A 20,733-nucleotide genomic window follows, 5' to 3' on the forward strand; every position below is an offset into this window, starting at 1 on the left:
AAGTTGTTAACAAGAGTTATTCCACTGCACGCAGGAGGCAATTATGCCTCCGCCATGGACTGATCCTTCTGATGACCACCTGCACCATAGGGGGCACGAGGAGCAAAGGGGGCCCACCTCCCCCAAACCACCCAAATCAAATATGATACACATTAACTACACAACAGGAAACTAATGTGCACAAATTTATGCACATGTGCCCCCTCCCCCTACCAGAATCGACAACCCTTTATTTTTCAGCTTGCTAGCATTTCTGAACACATGTGCCTCCCCTCCCCCTCCCCAGCCCCCCCCCCCCCCCCACCTCTGTGAGATAACCCTAGATCTGCCCCTGACCCTAAGTAACCAACAAAGCCCCACCCACCTGATATGCATGAGGTAGCGAAGGTCCTTGTCGCAGTCATCGTTGATATCTACGTCGCTGGGCATGTAGAAAATTCTTTGGCGAGCAAAGGTCTGGCAGTTGGGTGGCATGTCGCTCAGATCGTAACGAACCACAAACATCTTCACCACAGTCTTGTTTGGATTGAACAGAGTCTAGGAAAAATTCAGATTAAACAATTTTAATATAAAAAGGTCCCATGTCATTTAAGGCTGTAGGTCTATCTTACCAGATCATGAATCAGAATGAATTGGTACAGTGGAGGCATAAATAGCAGCCATCATAAATCAACATGTTTGCAACTCATGCATTAAAATTTCTAATGGCCTGAGCACATTTTCAAGTTGGATTGAAAATCAGCTTCGAGAGCAGTCTCCAACTGTTGAGATGGTAAAGGTGAAAACTCTGGATTCGTACCTCAATGTCATAAAATATCAAATGCAAGCTACAACCTCCAAAAGATATTCGATTTTTTTCAGTTTCATTAGCAACATAAAAAACAGTTTCCAGATTTGCCCTGATGAAGGATAGCCAGAAACACTGCAGATTCTTCCATACGACTCAGGAGAGAGAGAGAGAGAGAATGACATGTAATCGTTTCTTACCACTTGTATTGTGCCGCTATTAGGCACTTGATATCCCCTCTTGCTTAGACCCTCAAGGTTGATGTGACCCTACAACAGCAACAACAGAGAAGGCAGATGGTTATTAAAAGCTTACATATCGTCTGCTGAGTGTCAGAATGTCATTGACTCCACTTGTGTACTTATACTCAGAGTTAATGCCCTTCTGGCTCTCAATAGAGGATATATGTTGAAGAGTAAAGAGGAAGAGGATTAAAAAAAAAACATCTTCATGACTACAGCGAGCAATGTTGCATGAAATTTGTAATTCAATATACTGAAGCGGAACATTTCAAGCATTATTAAACACCAGCTTAATTCAAAAGTTTGATTCGGGTTGACTAATGGTTGTGATGTATGATTTGATTGTAAACTGTGATCAATGGTAACATGACTCAGAACTTTTGTTTGAATATGGACCTTGATTCAAAATCTTTGACAAGAATTCCTTCATGACTCCAATAGATAACAAAAGGTAGTCCATACAATGAATTATGTAGATTCCAAGTGAGTCAATCATTTTTGCATTCTATTACAATACATTTCTATGATTTTCTTCCAAACCGTCATCAAAATTATATTTTTCACCATCACCATAAACGATTCCATGACATTTGCTCCGGCGACAATTGCTCCGCTGTAAATTTCATACACTAATCGAATGGCTAACTTCAACCCTGGATTCAACACTATACCCTACCCTAAACCTAACCCTAAACCTAACATAAAACCCTATTGAAACCCTAACCCTAACCCTACATCTTAGACGAAATAAAGCCCGGAGCAATTGTCGCAGGAGCAAATGTCGTGTCACCCCATAAACACATCCTTCCATTTAGGAACCAATGTATTATGGAACGTGTTTCAGTACTTACAAAGTATGAAGAAGGGGCATCATCATCACACACACTATAGAAGAAAGTTGTTACAGGTAGACATATGTGTTTTGGACAGAAGGCACCGCTAGCACCAATCTCTGCAGTGAAGCCATCTATAGTACCCAACGGCTCCAACCTGCCGTTTAGTACAGACTCCTGTAGAGGGGAAAGCGGATAAAGAATTATATACATACAAACTGAAAAGTAATTGGAAATAGAGAGATGGAACCCTCAAGTTGCTTTAACATTTTGGTTGCTTTCTTCGCATTTATGCACGGTTGCTCGTCTGACGGTGCAATTATGCACAAAACAATAAGTAGTATTCTAATAGAGTGTGTGTGTGTATGGGGATGTGTAGTGGTTACCTGCACATAGTTATACCAGGAGAGACCCAATTAGCTGTACAGTTTCATTACCCCTTCAAATGAAATTGGCTGATTTGAATGCCAAACAATAAAAGTGTCACAAGCATTGAGAGTCAGAGAGTAATACAGGATGAGGAGAATGATCAAGATAAATCTGTCACAGAGGGCCTTTTATCTGGTTGTACAGCGCATGTTCTTGAGACAAATGCTCTGTGGGTAACTTCCTACATGATCTGAATTCCTGGCTTCAACCCTAGATTCGACACTATATATAACCATAACTCTCAACACAAATCTAGCCAAAAACCCCACAGCAACCCCCTTGACGAACTAAAGCCTGGGGGCAACTGTCTTCGGGGCACAGTTTGGAGCACCTTCGTACCTCAAAGTTTCCTAGAAGGCAGCTAGTAGCAGGAGCACTCGTACTGAGCATTCGCATTGGATGACCTAGGAGCAAAGAGCTGGGTTTCTCCAGATTATTGCACGATGGAGAGCTGAAATAAAACAAAGCAAACCATGTTAAGTTTGAGGGGTGGATCTAGGATTTTGCAAAAGAGGGGCACAATATTTATTTTTTAAAAAGTCATGAGAATTCTTTGGTGCTTCATTAATAAAAGATATCTGTCTAGTGTTAGTTTGGTAGAAAGTAATTTGATTAAGTGGTTGACATTGTATGTATCACATAAGACACCAGAAAAAGACACTTGATACACATTAAAAGTAATTATGTTTCACCAGAACATTTCCCCACAATTGCTAAGGTTCCATAAAGATATGGAATTTTGTAGTAGTCACAGTACTGATGCATAAGTTTAGAAAAGGATTATACACTAACCTGGTTAGACCTATTGGTTTAAGTAGTGAAGGGCAGTCGTTTGTTGTCTTGGCTTTTCTTAGTGGTGCCTGAAATAAACAAAAAAGTAAACACAAGAAGTATTAGATCAAGATTTTTCTTTTGTAAACAAAACCAACAACAGACAATTAAGCATATAAACAAACAAAATGGATGCTAAAAGAGAACAGAGGTTAAAAACTTGTTCATTCCTTCTTTTTTTAGGTCTGTTCGTATTATATGCCCCTATATGTGCATGCATTACTTTGCAAGGGTTTTGTCAATGTTCCATATGAGACTATAGTCAAAGAGCTGGATGTATATCATAGACATTAATCATATACAGAAACATAAACATAAAAAAGGAGGAATCGCCTCTGAATGAAGCTATGTATTTGCAAAGTATGGACCTAGAATTGATAATTGGATTTCCTTTACTTACTGGACTGGAATTGATAGGGAGACCAGTTCTTGGATGGAACACATAGGAGCTGGAATCGTCTAAAGATCTTCTCATACTGGCCTTAGCACTGGATTCCTTGGGAACAGCTCGGCCTATCTCGGTTTGAGCCTAAACAGAGGTGAAGAAAATGTATGGAAAAAAACATTAGTACACTGTACACCTAACTCTGTGGTTGTAAGAACAATATGATTCACTTTTATAAACGTTGTTTTCAGGCATTCTATATTATATCATTAGCAATCAATGACTGATTGCTTGAGACAGTTTAGGTAACTGAAGAGGTGATTCTTTGAAGAAGACGAGAGAGTTGACAATTTAAAAAGTGCAGGTATCCATTATTATTACCCGCATCAGACATCTGAGCTGGTCATTTACAAAACCGTATTGCCCTAGTTTTCACTAGCAGTGGGAACGGAGGGGTATATTCTTTGTATTTTCCTTGGTCTCCCTGCCCGTATTGACTTTGCGTGTAGAGACGAGTGAAAATATAGTCTTGTATTGACCGCGCCGTATTTTGTCATTTTCATTACGCATCTATTAAACCTGCGCACTCTATTGTGACGTAATAATCACACCAAAGACACACTGTTTGCAGTGTATCAAATGTTTCGTCAAGCACTTAATATGGATGCACAGTGCTGGTTTGACTAAGTTGTTTCAGTTCTTTGAGATTGTCATGCTTGATTTATGTATTTTATCTAGATGTCTGATTTGGATAACAATAACAATATTAACTGGCTTAACTTTTGGTAGATACCACATATATTGCCCTCACAAGACCCATATTGCCCTCGTCTTCGACTCGGAACAATATGGGTCTAGTTTGGGCAATATAATTATCTCCCTCAAGGCCAGTCAATATTATATAAATATTGCACGTTGCTAGTAAAATCATCATAAATAGTTCTTTCCTGGGGCCCCGTCTTACAAAGAGTTGATATCAATCACAACTATGTACATAAGAGATAGAAGACTACAACCTTGCGATTGATTGGAGGACTTGCGATTGATTTGGATCAATGGTAATTCTTTGTAAGACGGGGCACTGAACTGATAAATAAGCCTATTTTTAAGGATTATAAAACAATTAAAAAAAAGGATAAAACAAACCTCTTCAACTTGGTGAGATTTGCTGAGTACATTCCTGAGTAGAGACTTGCCCTTGCCTGGTGGGGGAAACTGAAAGGCGCTCTCAGAGTTCTCCTTCTCATCCTTCAATTGAGGCACAGCCCCGTTACTGCTGAACGGAGCGGGTATATCTGGCTTGAAATCCTCGCCCCACCCTGCGCCACACCCTCTTGGTTTCATGCCCCTCCTGGGTGAGGCTATGGGTGATGAGGAAGGGGAAGACTTGATGGAGCTGGAGTCCTGGAGGGCTTTGTTCTTCTTAAAGATGGCGGCATTGAAGCACTGACTTTCGCTGCCGTCGCTCTGTATTGCACTTTGGTTTGTCAGGGTCTCGCAGCTGGCACTCTTGCCCGACTCTAGACCGTCCTGTGAATTCCCGCTCACGTGTCGCCTCCGTGCCGCGCACTCTTCTGCTGACACTCTGGCACCATCGCTGGGTATAAAGCACAGAGCAGCGTTGGGCTGGTGACATACATCATGGCCGAGGTTGACCAGTGAGTTCGACGACCCATGTAGTTGTGAATATGTACATGAATCTAGGCTAGTATTCGACGACGTCAAATGTATACATCTCTCTAGAGGAGAGTGATGATGAAGTCTTGAATCAAAACTACAGAAGTCTTGGTCTTGTGTCTTTGCATATTCATACACATCGCTCAATCCCTCCGATTCACACTTCAGACTATCCTCTTCACAGACACTATGATCATCTGAATATTGCTTCTCCCTTTTAGATTGGAGGATTTCATTCTCCTCCCACTCTGAAGTAAAGACACCAGAGACGTCGGACAAAGTCCCGGCAGTGAAGAGGATTCCTTGATCACTATCCGTTGAACATATAGAAGTGCTTCGTGATTCAGTGCTATCTATTTCTGGAGTGTAATACACATTGCAAGGTGTAGCTGGTATATGATGTAATTTCAGTGATGACAAGCCTTCCTCTAGTTCTACCAGTTTCTCATGGTATTTCATATCCTCTGTATCCTTCACATTTTCACACACTATATCATGAATTCTGTCAATTGTATTCAGATTCTGAACATCCAACAACGACGTGAGAGGAGTGAAGATATCTTCTATGCTCTCTTGCACCTTCTCAGCCTCACCTGGTGGTTGGCTGTACTCGGTCCTGTAAGCGCTAGGAAAAGTCCTGATCAATTTGGGACTGTCTCTCAACTTATTGCTGTTCCTCATTTGCGCTTTCTTCTGCTGTATTGCTTCAAACCCCCACTCCTGCTCCAGCGATCCTCTCCTCGAACCGCTCTCACCGACACCGGGAAATTGTCTGTGCATGCTAGGCTTTTCACTCTCACCCTGAAACTCTCGGCTATGTCTTCTATGCCTATCGCATGGCTCGGTATTCTCCCGCACACCGCACGTGGGATCATGTCTGCCCCGCGTGTGATAACTAGGATCTGTGCGACAAAATTGCTTTTGACTGCCATATTCCTCACAACTCCTCTGTCTGTGACTTGTCTCACATTCATTAAAAGTCTTTGTCTTCCTGTTGTTCCTTTTGTTGTGGATCAGATTAAAGCAGGCAGGTTGAGGGATGGCATGTTGCCGTGGTAACGACGCCACGCTCACTTGGAGACTGCTTGACTTTGAGATGTTTAGGAAAGGGAAGGTGTGAAGCTCGGGCTGAACCTTGGTGTTCTCAGCAAATGACTCCCCATGTGCACAAACTCTGTGATGAAAAAAAAAATTGCAAAGATGGTTGTGAGCAATAGCTTTCATCTGTAATATATACCTTGACAACAAAAAGTAAGAACCTTTGAGTGACAGGTTTTACCATACTTGTTTTCCCCAAAAGACTGTAGTGTTATGAAAACTGTTAGGAAAACACAAAATTTGTTTTCGATTTTCAATCATATCTTGATAATCAGACAGGCAATTGGATTGTAAAAGTCATTGGGTTCCTGACTGACCTAGGGTGTGTTTATGCTTCACTTTTGAAGGCAGAATGAGCGATTTGTAACGCTCATCGTTAACGCTCATCGTAATCGCAGTTCCAAGGTGTACTGTTTATGCTAACTTCTCTGGCTCCTACAGGCAATTCTCCTTGTGTGGCCTTAATTGGTCTTCCAGCTGGATTCGCAAACCTTCACTGTGCATGCTACGTAGACCCACTAGAGGTCAGTGCGTTGACCCCATTTAAACGCGTTTACAAATTGTAAACGCATCTTTTTGTGAGTTTACGATCAGCGATCGTGATCGCCGTTTTTCGGTGATTCTACAAAAGTGAGCATGGACGCAACCGTGTTTTAAACTAAACGCGTAACTGCCTGATTCTGGCCAGAAAAAGTGAAGCATAAACACGCCCCTAAAGGTTTATAATTATCATTGCAGCATGAGCTAAATCCAGGATTTTGTTTCAGAATGGGAGACAAAGTTACTCAATCCCTTTAAAGTAAGTGTGTCTCATCAGTGATTAATGACACTATTAACCACAATTAATTCACCCTCATCTATGCGTTGGAAAACTTAGGTGGCAATTACAGTTCATCATGTAAAGCAATCGCAAAATTCCTTTGAATTCATTTATTGGAGAGTATTATTAGTCTGTAAGCTAACCACAATTGAAGAGCTGACTATTTTATTACATGTCAACCACACATTTAATCAGGCATGAGCAGATTTTTTGTGATACTACTTCCCATGACTAATACACTCTTAACATAGATCGTCACATGTTATAGGGATAGGTCTGACACAATTCAAAGAGTCACGTTTCCCAAGTTCACAAAAGGTCAATTTCAGAAATTTGCTCTTGCACCGAATGAAATCACAAAATTTACAACTTTATTTACTGATTAACATCTTTGTTGTTGTGGTTTAAGGATGTATCTTTGTGATTTTTATCTTCATTTGTGAAGGGGAGAGAGGATGGAGGGGGGAGGGGGAGGGGGGAGGGGGAGGGGGGAGGGGGAGAGAGAGGGGGAGGGGGAGAGGGGGGAGGGGGAGGGGGAGGGGAGAGGGGGAGGGGAGAGGGGGAGGGGAGAGGGGGAGGGGAGAGGGAGGGAGAGAGAGGGAGAGAGAGAGAGAAAGAAAGAGATAGAGAGAGGGGGAGAGAGGGGTCGAGAATGAGAGACAGTGAGGAACCAACATGCTTTCCCATATATATTGCCATAGTACACTCCTGCATAAAGTTTACATAAGCTGCTGTAAGTACGTATACAAAGCTAGTTAATTAACAAAATATTAATAAATTAACATTCATTTGCATACCCTAACACAGATGTTTCATTCTGCATATCATGGTATTATCCATCATTACATCTGGGTTCATGTAGGTACATATAGATGTAGCATATTTGAAAATATGATACCACCTTTAATGCCATTAGGTATAATGTATAAGGTGCTCAGTGATGGAACGTGTACAGGTTTACACCGAAATCTAATGAGGCAAGCTAAATACAGATTCGGGCAGGCCAGTCAGCTGGGCATAGTACGTAGTTTGTGTGCGAAAGTCACCAGGGCTTGCTATCGCACGGAACAGCATACATTGTGCAGAAGCACTTAGCTTGCTGTCAACGCCAGGGAAATTGAGATTAGACGATTAAAGGGGGAGATTAGAATCCAAATCACCCATCAGTCAGGGTATGTTGGATGATTAAGGGGGAGATATGAAGGAGTATATTGTAAGGATTTAGATAGCTAGTGAAGATAGCTTGTGAAATACAGAGCTTCCTCCAGTTTCCTGACAAGTCAATGGTTCAAGCACAGGGCTAAATAACATATGTTTCTTATTCACATCAGTATGTTCAGTATGTCCTTCATGAATATCATAATTTTTCCTAAGCACATTTAGGACTCTATGTACAAATTTCTCAAATCCTATAAGCCAGTATAAACATGTGTATCTCAGGTTTTTTTAAATCATCTTATTTTTTATCATGTCCCAAGCACATACATGTACATGTATATGTACGTGGAATGCTACATGTATATTACACAGTGAAGGTTACATGTAGTCCTGATGTGTACAGGTAAAAGCTACTTATACATAGATATCATTTTTTGTTTTCTCTCTGGATTAAGATTCAATTATTAATTTTTGCTTTGATTTGATATAAATATAATTCATCTTTGCCAGAAAAATTTGTTTGCATATTTCTATTTTAGCTTAATTACCAATCATATGCAAAATTGAAAATATGTTAAGATACACCTACTACAGATACAGTATTTCCAAACTGATGTAAATTTGTATGCGCACTATCCGAACCATAACAAATCCTGCATACTACTAGCTAATTTGACATTCACAATAATGCTACAAGATATAATTTAGTCAATTGAAAACACTGAACAACATCATAGAGTATGTATTCAAACCATAATTGGGTTTGGTTGGGTGGGTGGGTGGGTGGGTGTGAGGGGTGGTAGACACGTAAATGTACAGCTCAATTATGTAAAAGCCATTATGTGGTCAATGGTGCACAAACACAATTATAATTAATCCAAATTATGGCTTCCAATAACATGTTTTTCTCTGCAATTTCGACTAGGAACAGGAAAACAAAAAAACAAATCATCAGCTGAGAGCTAGAAGGACATTACCTCATATCAGCTCATATAATTTAACACAGACTTAATGCCCTTCTGGCTCTAAACGGGTGATACATTGCTATGTGCCTGAGGGGAAGCATCAAATGAGCTATTGAGATATATCCTTTCACAATGTGACATTTCTGCCCAAATGGAAAATGACTCATGGGATACGTTTACAATGACACTTTCAAATTGGCTAAAAAGCTTTCCAATGCCATTCCAATACATTACTTTGGTTATCAAGGCACTTCACATTTCAATGCATTAAACAAAAAAAATTCATGCATATATCCAACATACAAACCCATTCGTTTTAAATCTCAGAGTAATTCCATTTTGGTAATGTAATCAAATATAATGCATTTATTAAAAGTGCGCTTCATAACAAATTATTTCATTGACTTGTTACAAATAATTGTATTTCAATTTACTCTCATTGTTCAGGAAAAATAATGGTCAATACATGTATGTATATACAGTTTGCAATTAGCCTTGTCCATAATTTCATGCTGAATAAAAGATAATTAATACTACATGTTATATTTAGGTTGTTTCTGTTTCATTTTATGTCAAAACAATTAACTAATGTAACAAGGCTCGCAGCAAATTGGTAGCAATTTAGCTTTCATTGGTAAACATCAATGAATATCAAAAAGCTACAAAACATGAAGTACATGAATATTTCTACTTTTTTTTCATTTCCTCCTTTTATTTCACTTGAACTAAAAAAAAAGTGTGTCTGATACTTTTGTAAATAAGATGATAACAATCAAAATCTTATTTCATTGAAATTAATTCTGAACACCAAGACAAGACAACTCTTTAAATCAAGGAGATAGACACTCGAGCATATTAGAGCAAGGGGTCTGCAGAAATCAGATCCATCATTGACTGCCAGTGTACTTTGCAAATTCCTAAAGGGGATTCCATGCCCTTACAATCTTGTTTTGACTGTCGAGCTTCAATCAAGAACCCACTGAATTGACCGGGAAGAAATGCGGGAATGGTTCGAGCTACATTATAGATTGCCTACAACGACAAGATCGCCAACTGCTCATTTTGCAAACCTTCCATGGCAAATTGGCAATTATTGCACATGACTGCAAATATGATATATACATGTACTTTATTACTCAGGTCGTGTTAGCACTATGGATACTCCCCTCAAAATCTTTGTTATTATCCTCTTCAAAATTGTATTGATTTACACCAATCGATGGATTCCCCACCTTTGTAAAATAAAAAATCATGCCATCACCTCTTCATTTCACTGGGGCGCAAATTTGGTCAGTGGATTACATCGCATGATTATAGCCACTTGCATACAAATTTTGCTTGCTTATGATATGAGTAACATCAATCTTCTAATGTTAATACTGACAGTACTGGTAATAAATGACCAAAAAAATTCAATGACATATGGCATCTTCCAAATATACAATTTTCCTTGACATTTTTGCAAATGTAAGGGATATGTCATCTGTTTGGAACCAGAAGGGTGTTAGCTATGTTTAAAACGACATGAGTTAATGCCTTTCGGGCTCCAAACAGACAATCTGGATGAACTACTGCAGATGATATCTAAATATTTATACAACTGCTAGCCAGTACCTTTAAATGAAGTACTCAACAGTACGTGATTGTCAAATGCATGAATAAACACACATTTCAATGCCATTCCAGCTGAATTGATTTCCGCTCAATATAATACGCATGTATAGCTATGAATAAGGTTTGTTGACAAATCATTTTGCACTGACAGTTGTGAAGCTAGCTTTATGATTTCAGCACCGATTTACATTGCAGCCTTTTGTTAAAGGTTTGTAGGCTGATCAACAGCAAATATATATAATAGGAAGCAAAGCCCTTTCTTTGGTTTTTTAGCTTGATATCTCCCTTTAAAGTATGACAAGTGTTAATGCTCCAGGATGGCAAATTAAGAATGTGATCATATTAGCTTGACATGGTATATGTAGTGGTTTCATATTCGCTATGACTACCCTTACCACTTTCTATCAAGAAACAATGATAATTTATGAATCATCATCCTGTGTCCATGATCAAAATATTACACAAACCTGACTGTATAGGGATTAATAACGGGATACACCCATTTGTAAGCCTACCTGTAGAATATTCATTTGCTCTGGTAACTATTGCCCTGCACTTTATTTCATCAAAAGTACACTTAGGGTTGCGATTTGGGTTTAGGTTAAAGGAGGGTTAGGATTAGGCTTAGGGTTGGTGTTAAGCCTTGGGCTAAAATTAGGTTTTCAATTGGTGTAGAAAAATTGACCCAGGAGCAATTATGTTCCCAAGAGAAGCTTTCGTACGATCAAATTCAAATGTAAATTTGTGCAGGCCTATTGACCCATGGATACAATACTGTACAGGTGTGTATGAACATGTACATATAGCATGATATCTGCTCACGTTCCCCTTCCCCAAAAGAGAAAAAGCAGAAATAATACAAAGACATACACCCTGTACCAACTGACTTATATACAGATATAGATTTGAGGAAGGATCATAATGAAATGAACCAGTAAGATAATTGATCTACATGTTGACCTATATGATAAATATAACAGTATCCAGTCTACATGTGCATGTACATTATGCATTGTATTGTATATACAAACAGAAGGAGATTATCCTTATAATGCACAGTAAATCATATCACGGATGAATGTCATACATCCACGAGAGTTACATTCTCTTGAAATCTGCATAATAATGTTGACTGTATCGTTTATCTATATATAATATGTACACATATCTTTCTCTGTGTGCTCAAATACAGGCCTTTAATCTGTGTTTCTATCTGTCTGGACAATATTCATGGTGAGCATATGTAAGGAGAAAATTGATCTCCCTTTAATCTCTAACTGATGGCTAAATATGGCTATCTACTTGCAGGTGCTGTGCCCAGGCTCATACCCTGGTACTAATGTCATAAATCCAGGATCACAGTTGGTACTTCACACGATTTTATAATGACCTTTGAAACCTATCACACAATAAGTATCATTAACAATAAAAAAAAAACTCTACATTCATGTATGTGTTAATGATAGACATTTCCCAATAAATGCTGACTCATATGTACACATCAGTATGTCATTACATGTTTAAGGACACACATTTTGGGGGGAATAAAAAATCAAGAGGATGATCTGGAGATTTACTGCATAACCTGAGGACCTACTTTTTCCCTGTAAAGCACCGAAATAAACATACCCCTATAGGATGTCATTATGTGAGTGGTCGTCACAGGAAAGGTAGTTCTTACGAGTGTCCACGGTTCCCAACCACCCATGAACCCAACTACACTAGAGAAATTTGGCATAAAACTCACAAACAGTGCATTTCTTTTTTGAAGAAAGAAAAATAATCTTCGAAAGATTTTCATTTGGAAGTCTGCGGAGAATCAAAGAGAAAAGAATATTCCCATGCCTGAATCCAATATCATGTTACCACCATATGTTAAATATGTATCCATCTTTCATTAGCATTTTGTAACTATGTTTTTGTATCATGCCTTAAATTGGCAATAGTTCAAAATTTAATTCTAGCCAAGGGTGTGTTTTCACTGAATTTATCATTACTCACAAAAAAATTTATGTGATATACCGCCCTTCTAAAGCTCTTTTGGACAGATACAGCATGCATCATTAGGTATGATCGATGATAAACATATCATTAATCCTACATCAACTAACATTTGGTTTAAAAAAAAAGAAATTATTCAATTTTTTTTCCTCTTACTTCACATACAAATTTCTATAACCGAGGCATTTTAGGAAAAAGAGGAGAGCCTTTTCACCCTTGACGAATCTGATCAATCCCTTTAAGCAATGTACAAGTCAAATAGGCCTCACCTGTACACTATATTTGCAGGCGCTCTCCCGTGAGTGCTACTCAGCCAAGCACCGAGCTGAGAAAAGTGAAGAAAAGATCTCACAGCTTGCATTAACACATGGAAATGGCTGTAGCCATCGGGGAATCTGTAAGGAAGCGAAGAGAAATGGAAAGGAAAAAATAGCACATCACGGTTTTCTATGGTTACAATTGCTTCTTTCTTGAGGAGAAAATAATGTGGCCTAGCTGCCCCAATTTAAAGTGCATAATTTGCACTCTAGTGTCTGATAATGGCGTATTTGTATTCACCTTGAATTCTGATAGATGTGGAGAGACTGACAGTAAATATCTGATATAGCCATTCTGAGAAGGCAAACAAAAATATATTATGCAAGGAAATCTAATTTGATAGGTTGCAGAGTAAAGGGGAATATTTGCTTGAGTTGTATAAACAAAAGGTTGAAGGAGAATGCAACATATTGCATTACCGGTAAACATATGGTATTTCTTCCATCTCCCACTATTCTATGCATACTGTGATACCAATTGATGTTTTTTGTTACTATATGAGTTTAGGCTGATGTATTGTATCAAAATAAAGCTCAAAATGAATTATTATGATAAAAAGAGACACTCGCTTACATGCATGCAATTGAAGGGAAAATTCTACGAACCAATAAATCTTTAATGATGCAACAATAATGGAAAATCTCAATGAGGAAATTGCAGCTCTCATGAATTTTAATGACAGATTGAGTGCATCTTCCTGGAATATTTGCTATTTTGATTTGCATGATCTCGGGATTTGAATCATTCAATTTTCCCTGGAAGCAAGAAATATTAATCAAAGGGCCTTTTTCCCCTTGGTGGCTTTCAACATAATACTCTAAAATTTCTGACATCCAAATCCCACTGCATAATTAATGTTACTACCTTATGCATGACATTCTTGTTTCACAGTAAAATGTAAACCCTTGAGAGCTTAGAGTATATCCCTTGATTTTTCACAGGAAGTTACATATAAATAAACAATCATTTCTAAAAAAAAATTTTGTTTACATATCTTGGATTACCATTTGAAAAGGAGAAGGGATTGCCTTTGGCATCAATAATGGTAATATTTTTTGCACATTTTAAAGACAAGGAAAATACTTCAGGTAAATTGACAATCCTAGGCAACTGCAATTTGAAAAAAAGGCTGTCTTTTAGTTATTTTAACACAAACAAAATAATGTAAATGTACATAAGAAAAACTAGAACTTGCTTTGATGCAGTTTTGGAATCATCTAAATAATGACAAATTGACTCAATCTTACTGAAAATCATATTCAGTGAAAAGCGCTGTACATAGCAATTTATGGGAATATGCACACATGTAACATCAAAAGCATTTCAAAATTTTAAAAACCAATACTTTTCATGCATTTTCTCACTCATTTTTTGTTTAACTCGAGGGAAACCCGCTGACTCCCATTCGGTTACACATTGATCTAACATCCAGTTCCTATACAAGATCTTCAAACATGGACCAAATGTAATGGACCTACCTCTTAGGTAGGATCTGGATAATCCACTGTTCCAGGACCATATACTCCTGTAGTCCTGGAACCTGTTCCTTGCCCCCTTCTGCCGACGCCCCCACCTCGATGCGGTTCTGGTTACCATAGCAACAGTCCGGATAGAGCAGGGCCTCAACGGAGACGGGAATATCATTGCGACACAAGAAATTGATATAGTCAGTGACGGATGCAATCTGAGCACACTGGAAAACAGACATAAAAAAGAAAGGATACTTTTATAGATTGGAGTACATTCCTAAAAAACGAATATTCCCAAATGCACAATGGAAAACAAAAGGTAGGATATAGGCTTGAGTATACACCCCCCCCCCCTCCACACACACACATACATGTATGGAGAGGGGGACTTGTCTTTAAAATCTGGTTGATCAACTTAACAACCTGACAATGTGTTGGCAATGACATTGATGATGTTAACATGAAATAGAACGATCATGTTTCATTTAAAGCAAGCACAATGCATGCCTCTATTTGGTATGACGGAGCTGTTATGGAACAGTAAACTTACTTCATATAACAATTAGGTTATCTATATCCTTCCTATATTCTATTGCAGGTCTTATAAATCATTCAGAACAAAGTCAATCATGAGATCTCTCTTCATAGCTGTCCATTCATTGAAGAACTGAAATTTTCCTCATATCAACTTCACTACCAAAAGACATGTAAGTCATGTTGTGTATATCTTTTTAGTTGCAATCTAATTCTAATTCAGTTTCAATCCAATTCTGATGCATTGCATGACCTTCATTAGGAATATCAAATCTAAATCTGTCTATGCATGTTCAATCCCACTCCCACTTTTTCCCCATGCCAACAATAACCACCATACTGATTACTGATCAACAATTTATATCCCCTTCGACAAAACAATTCCTGTCATAATCTTGTCTTTGGAATTCTACACCACATGTACTGTACAATCACTGTATAAGCAAGTCTGAATCAACATTCAAGTGAATAGACCAAATATGTACTTGTTTTTCTCGTACAGGAGAGACTGGCCACAGATAAATGTATGTTTGTGAATATAATGTCAAAGAGAAATTGCTCAGTTTTTAATATAATTGGAATATGATGTTTATTAACAAAAAACTTCCAATTTGTACATAATTAACACATATCTGTTGGTCATTTATAGAACAGTGGTACCCAACAGGAATTATTTGCACATAATACATTATGTAGGTCGTAAGTATACATCAATTTTTTTTCTTCAGTTCTATATAGAGTATTGTTTCAGTCATTTAATAAACTACATTACTTATTTAGTATTTGCTTCCTGAAATCTAAGAATTTGAAATCAAATATGAGAAATAGTTAAATAACAACTTTAAAGGACTTAATAACCTATTTATAATCCATGCTTTAGGAATAAATTACTACTGCGCAACATATATGCTAACTGAAAGCGAATAAACCTAAATTGATAATTAACCACAAGCGTGGCATTAATCACTATTTAGCTCACAAATCATTGCCTTAAATGAAAATGATCTCATCTTTCACCCAATGTTGCATGTTCAATACACTCCTCCTGGCATCATTCACATATATCGTAGCAGTACATTGGTAAATGAAATTCATAATGTATAGTGCTATGTGGAATGCAATTCATAGTACGGTATGTTTCAGTGAAATATGTGAGCACTCACAGGTGATCTATGATGTGAGATATACACATGCATTCCAAATTTCAACCCCCCTTTCACAAATCCCTGAAATGTAAGTTTCTACTTCTAGATGTGCGCGCCTCTAAATAATAAATGTGGCTCGATTATTACTAGTATTAAAAACAGACCTTATGATCATTTACCGTTTGAATAATTGCCATCAGGAAAGTTCTTCTTCTTTTAAAAGCAATAACAAACATGCAGACATATACTTCCAGAATATACATGTATGAGCAAACTTGTATAGTTCAATTGGTGAAATGTAGATTTCATTTAGATGTAACACATTACTTCGTCAAGCTAATAAAATTACTGCCAAAGTCATTTTTTGACCAAACTGAAATTTGAGCTCACTCATGTCTTTTTTTTTTAAAGAGAACAACCTACTGTATTATTTCAGGCAATACATGTAAGTACATTTAAAATCATTTTCTTTTTCAGAATTTCTTTTGCTTCTTTTTTTATAAAAGTAGTAATGATATGGGCAATTATTTCATTAATGTGATGATAATTGGTCATACTGAAAGTGCACATATTTATTATGCATGTAGTAAAAGCCTACTTAGGACTAACATTTAAACTCAAGATAATCCTGAATCGACTATGGTAATATATAATTCACAAAGTAAAAAAGATGGATGTAACTAATTATATTTCACATTTTTACAAGGGAAGTTGTTTGATTTGAGATCGGGAATGATTTTGGACTTTAAAAATAAAAGAAAGAGCGGTATTCGCAAACAAAAAACACACCAAGAAATAAGCATGGTACATCACCCTTCCCAAAGAGATGAATATTGATGACACAGCGACATGTAAATTGTAGATTCTACTGTACATATGGAATATGGATGCATCAAGTCTGTCAAGTCCATGGCCAAATCAATCACACAGGTTGAGCCTCTAAGGGCTTCATTTCTCTCTAATTCTTCTCTCTCCAACAAATTAATTGAATCTATTCAGTGTCATCGACAATACTAATAGCCATCTTTACAATATTACGGGCAGACAATTTATTCTCAAAAGACTGGCATTGGTCGATCTCTGAAAAGAGAATTTCTCCTTTGTCACCAATACTGATATGAACCTTGGCATATTAAAGATAAGATAAGAAAAGAAGAAGAAAAAAAAGGATGGAGGAGGGGAGGGAAGAAGAAAAGAAAAAATGGAAGGTATATTTGCCCAGGGGTAATAGTGAGAGTTTGCCAGACAACATAGAGTAAGGAACAGCTCTATTACTATACCTACATGAATGTCTAAATCTTTGGTTAATCATCTTGTTTACAAAGAATCCCTTCCAGACATCCTATATTTTCACCTGTGCATTCTTACCATTCCAAGAATTTGATCCATAAATGTATGCTCAGTTGCACTCGGAGTCACATTTCTGCTAATCTCATTCTCTGGAGTGTATACTGCATAACATATAACAAGACTCCACACTAACTTTTTTGGAAGAGGGTCTGGATCGAACTATTTACAATCTGTCTGCATGAGCCCTATGTAATATTCAAAATCTTTTAGATCTGACCTTAGAATGTCGGTGCCCATGTATCCCAGACGCCTGTATTTGTTGACTCCTGCATATACTTTTTCCAGATATGATTAGGAATCTCAATATTCCTCCCCCACCTCCCTCCTGCTTCTTCTTTCTCATCTTCTTCTAATTCTTTCCACATTTAATGCATTTACTAAAATATAAATAATTATGTTTTTAGTTATGAATGTCTAAAATCTTTAGGTCAGGTAACAAGAACAACATACCATGTTGATTCTCTTAAACGATCTACCAGAATATCAAAGTAACCCCCTCCCCACCCCCTTTCCCTCTCTCTTGGATGTGGCAACATTTCCAAGAACAAATATCAAGCATGTAGCTGCATAAAGGGGGAAAAAATGGTTGAAAGCATTCTTGCAAACAGAGAGAGTGAGAAAAGTAAATCATTAACATGTTCTTGGCATATTTTCAGTCCAAGCAGCTGCACCAAGTGCATATAGACGTATGGAAATGAAATTGTTTTGTTAGCAAAGCGACCATACACTTATATTTAGTATCACAGCCGTGACTGGAATACATCCTGCTTCAAGAATGAAAATGAAAAGCGTGAGGGGAAAGAAATATACCATTTTCTCCAAAGATATTATAACATCACCAATTTTATCCCTTAAAATAGATTAAATATAGTAAGAAATTGCTTTTGTACACACATACATGTACACTGATGGGTGATCTGCAAGATGTTTGATCCAGACGTATTGTCAAAGATATGTACTAAGGGTACTAAGGTTAGGGTTACAATTATGTTTTAGGTCAGGTTTAGGGTAAGAATTAGGTGCTTGGTCCGGGGGGTGCAGGAAGTTTTTTGTAACTCGTTTAGAGTAGGAAATAGGAGCAATTATCGCTGATCATGTGCTGCACAAACATACTGAAGAAAAGTCAATATTTCTACGTCGTCCAAACTCTTATTAAGATGGAAAAATATTTGTGAGGGCCATGTACAAATGTAGTTTTAAGTCAACCTATAATGTTCAGCTATTAAAAACAAAACTGCCCTAGAATGTATACTATATGCATATATACAAAGATTGATAACAAATGTTTTCTCTCTAATTCATAAGGGTGTCACCTTTTAAAAATGGTATATTTACATCTATATCAAGTTATCTCTAAATAAAGGAAAATTTGTTTTTGGTAACATTATTTTTTCTTCAAAAGAGCTTTGTCCTGAGAACTCCTTCAACATTTCAATTTCCAAATGGAGGAACTTCAAGCAGTCTATGCAGTTGTCGTGGCAACACAATGTACGTAATGTCTTTGTCTTGCACTGTGGTGCAAACAGAGGAAATTAGTCTGGATATATAAATAATTACATCTGAAGACAAGAGGAAAGCCCTATAAAAACATGTAGTAAAAGAGCTGCCCTGGACACGTTCTTGTTGGATAATTCAATTGCTAAAGAATATTATGCTCTTGGCACCATAATGTGTACATTTTGCCAATAAATGAAGAAGGGAAAAAAAATCATCCATTGTTTGTAGGTCAAAGTATACACACTGCAATATGTAAGCATATCTCTAGGCCAACATGTATAATGTACATGTATGTACCTACATGTGTATGTGTGAGTAGGTACTACATGTAGTCTCCCCTTGATTTTGTTTTCTTACAATTTACAATGCATTGTAAACCTAAAGATCCATCAATTATGAAGGGCTTCATACAAATATTTTTTTGTGGGGAGGGGGAATGGGAGGGGGAGGGGGTCCACAGGGAATTCTTTGGGGGTATAAGTGTGCATTGATTTGCTCTGAGACCTGTATACATTTTAAGTCTGTGAAAACATTTTGTTGTTTGTACATAAAGATTTGTGATATGTTGTCCCTTTAAAATGTAATAAATAATGGAAAATTAAGATATTCAAAATATTTCAAATGATAAAAAACACACCTTAACAATGATCTCTCTTTAACTACTTGATACAGTGTATTGTGTTTCATAAATGTGTGTATAAAATCACTTAAATGCTCTCTAATTTCTTGCATTTTTAAAAAGGGTTACATATCCTCTGTTCTGAGCCAGAAAGGCATGAACTCTGTGTTAATGTATTTTGGCTCCAAACAGAAAATATCTACTTTAAAAAGATTGTTTGAAACGATATCAGATAAAATGAAAAAAATAAATTCAAGTACCAGTACCTGAATCAGAACGATCCTCGTAGTCATCTCAAGTTATTGGAAGTTACAATGTATTTTAAATTTTGATTGCAATCTCTCTATGGTACCATAGTTTGTGACTTCATGGTAATAAACATGTTAGACACTGCATCTGTCACTTCTGATCTATTTTTGGCTAAATTGAGGAAACGCATTCATAATTCTGTCACAACCAATAATCAGGCAGGCATTACCACAGACCCATATAAATGAGTGCACCTATCATGGATAGTGAGTGCATCTATGCTCGCTGGTGCTGATAACATATGGCTAGCAATTACTGTACTACATGTACAATTGACAACTAAATTATTCATACCCTTAACAAAAAATTGAATTGTCCTGATTAACGTTCTTTAAGAATGTGACATATTAAAGCTTTCATCTAGAAGTGTTCACAGAGGCCTCAATTCAAGCAGTCCACCTTACATTTTTGAGGTAAGGACAACACGATACCATCAAATTTAGAAGGGATATGAATAATTTAGTTGTTAATCATATATATATATATATGTTTCATTTTTTAAATATTTTAGAACATGACGACTACCAGGAAAATGGGTGGATTAATCACGATTGTTGGAAATGGTAGCGGGAGAGTCGAATTTTCTAATATGCATGACCCCCCCCCCCCCCCCCCCCCCGAAGGAAATTTAATAATATAATATTGGGACGCC

The 20,733-nt window shown here is 37.3% G+C and overlaps 1 protein-coding gene across 3 annotated transcripts in view; it reads right to left on the reverse strand.

Annotated features, from left to right (window-relative positions):
* Window positions 1–20,733, reverse strand: part of LOC594652 (protein FAM214A) — a 38,444-nt gene that overhangs the window by 4,057 nt on the left and 13,654 nt on the right. For all 3 annotated transcript variants that reach the window (XM_030973622.1, XM_030973620.1, XM_030973621.1), the window contains exons 3-11: window positions 14,637–14,851; window positions 13,110–13,235; window positions 4,654–6,358; window positions 3,523–3,651; window positions 3,084–3,151; window positions 2,631–2,742; window positions 1,881–2,039; window positions 988–1,056; window positions 365–537 (exon numbers count right to left, since the gene is read on the reverse strand). In XM_030973622.1, the coding sequence (XP_030829482.1) occupies window positions 365–537; window positions 988–1,056; window positions 1,881–2,039; window positions 2,631–2,742; window positions 3,084–3,151; window positions 3,523–3,651; window positions 4,654–6,358; window positions 13,110–13,235; window positions 14,637–14,851 (2,756 nt within the window). The remainder of the gene's footprint in view (window positions 1–364; window positions 538–987; window positions 1,057–1,880; window positions 2,040–2,630; window positions 2,743–3,083; window positions 3,152–3,522; window positions 3,652–4,653; window positions 6,359–13,109; window positions 13,236–14,636; window positions 14,852–20,733) is intronic.

The sequence above is a fragment of the Strongylocentrotus purpuratus genome, unplaced genomic scaffold, assembly GCF_000002235.5.
Source record: "Strongylocentrotus purpuratus isolate Spur 01 unplaced genomic scaffold, Spur_5.0 spur5_scaffold_6, whole genome shotgun sequence".
Taxonomy (NCBI): domain Eukaryota; kingdom Metazoa; phylum Echinodermata; class Echinoidea; order Camarodonta; family Strongylocentrotidae; genus Strongylocentrotus; species Strongylocentrotus purpuratus.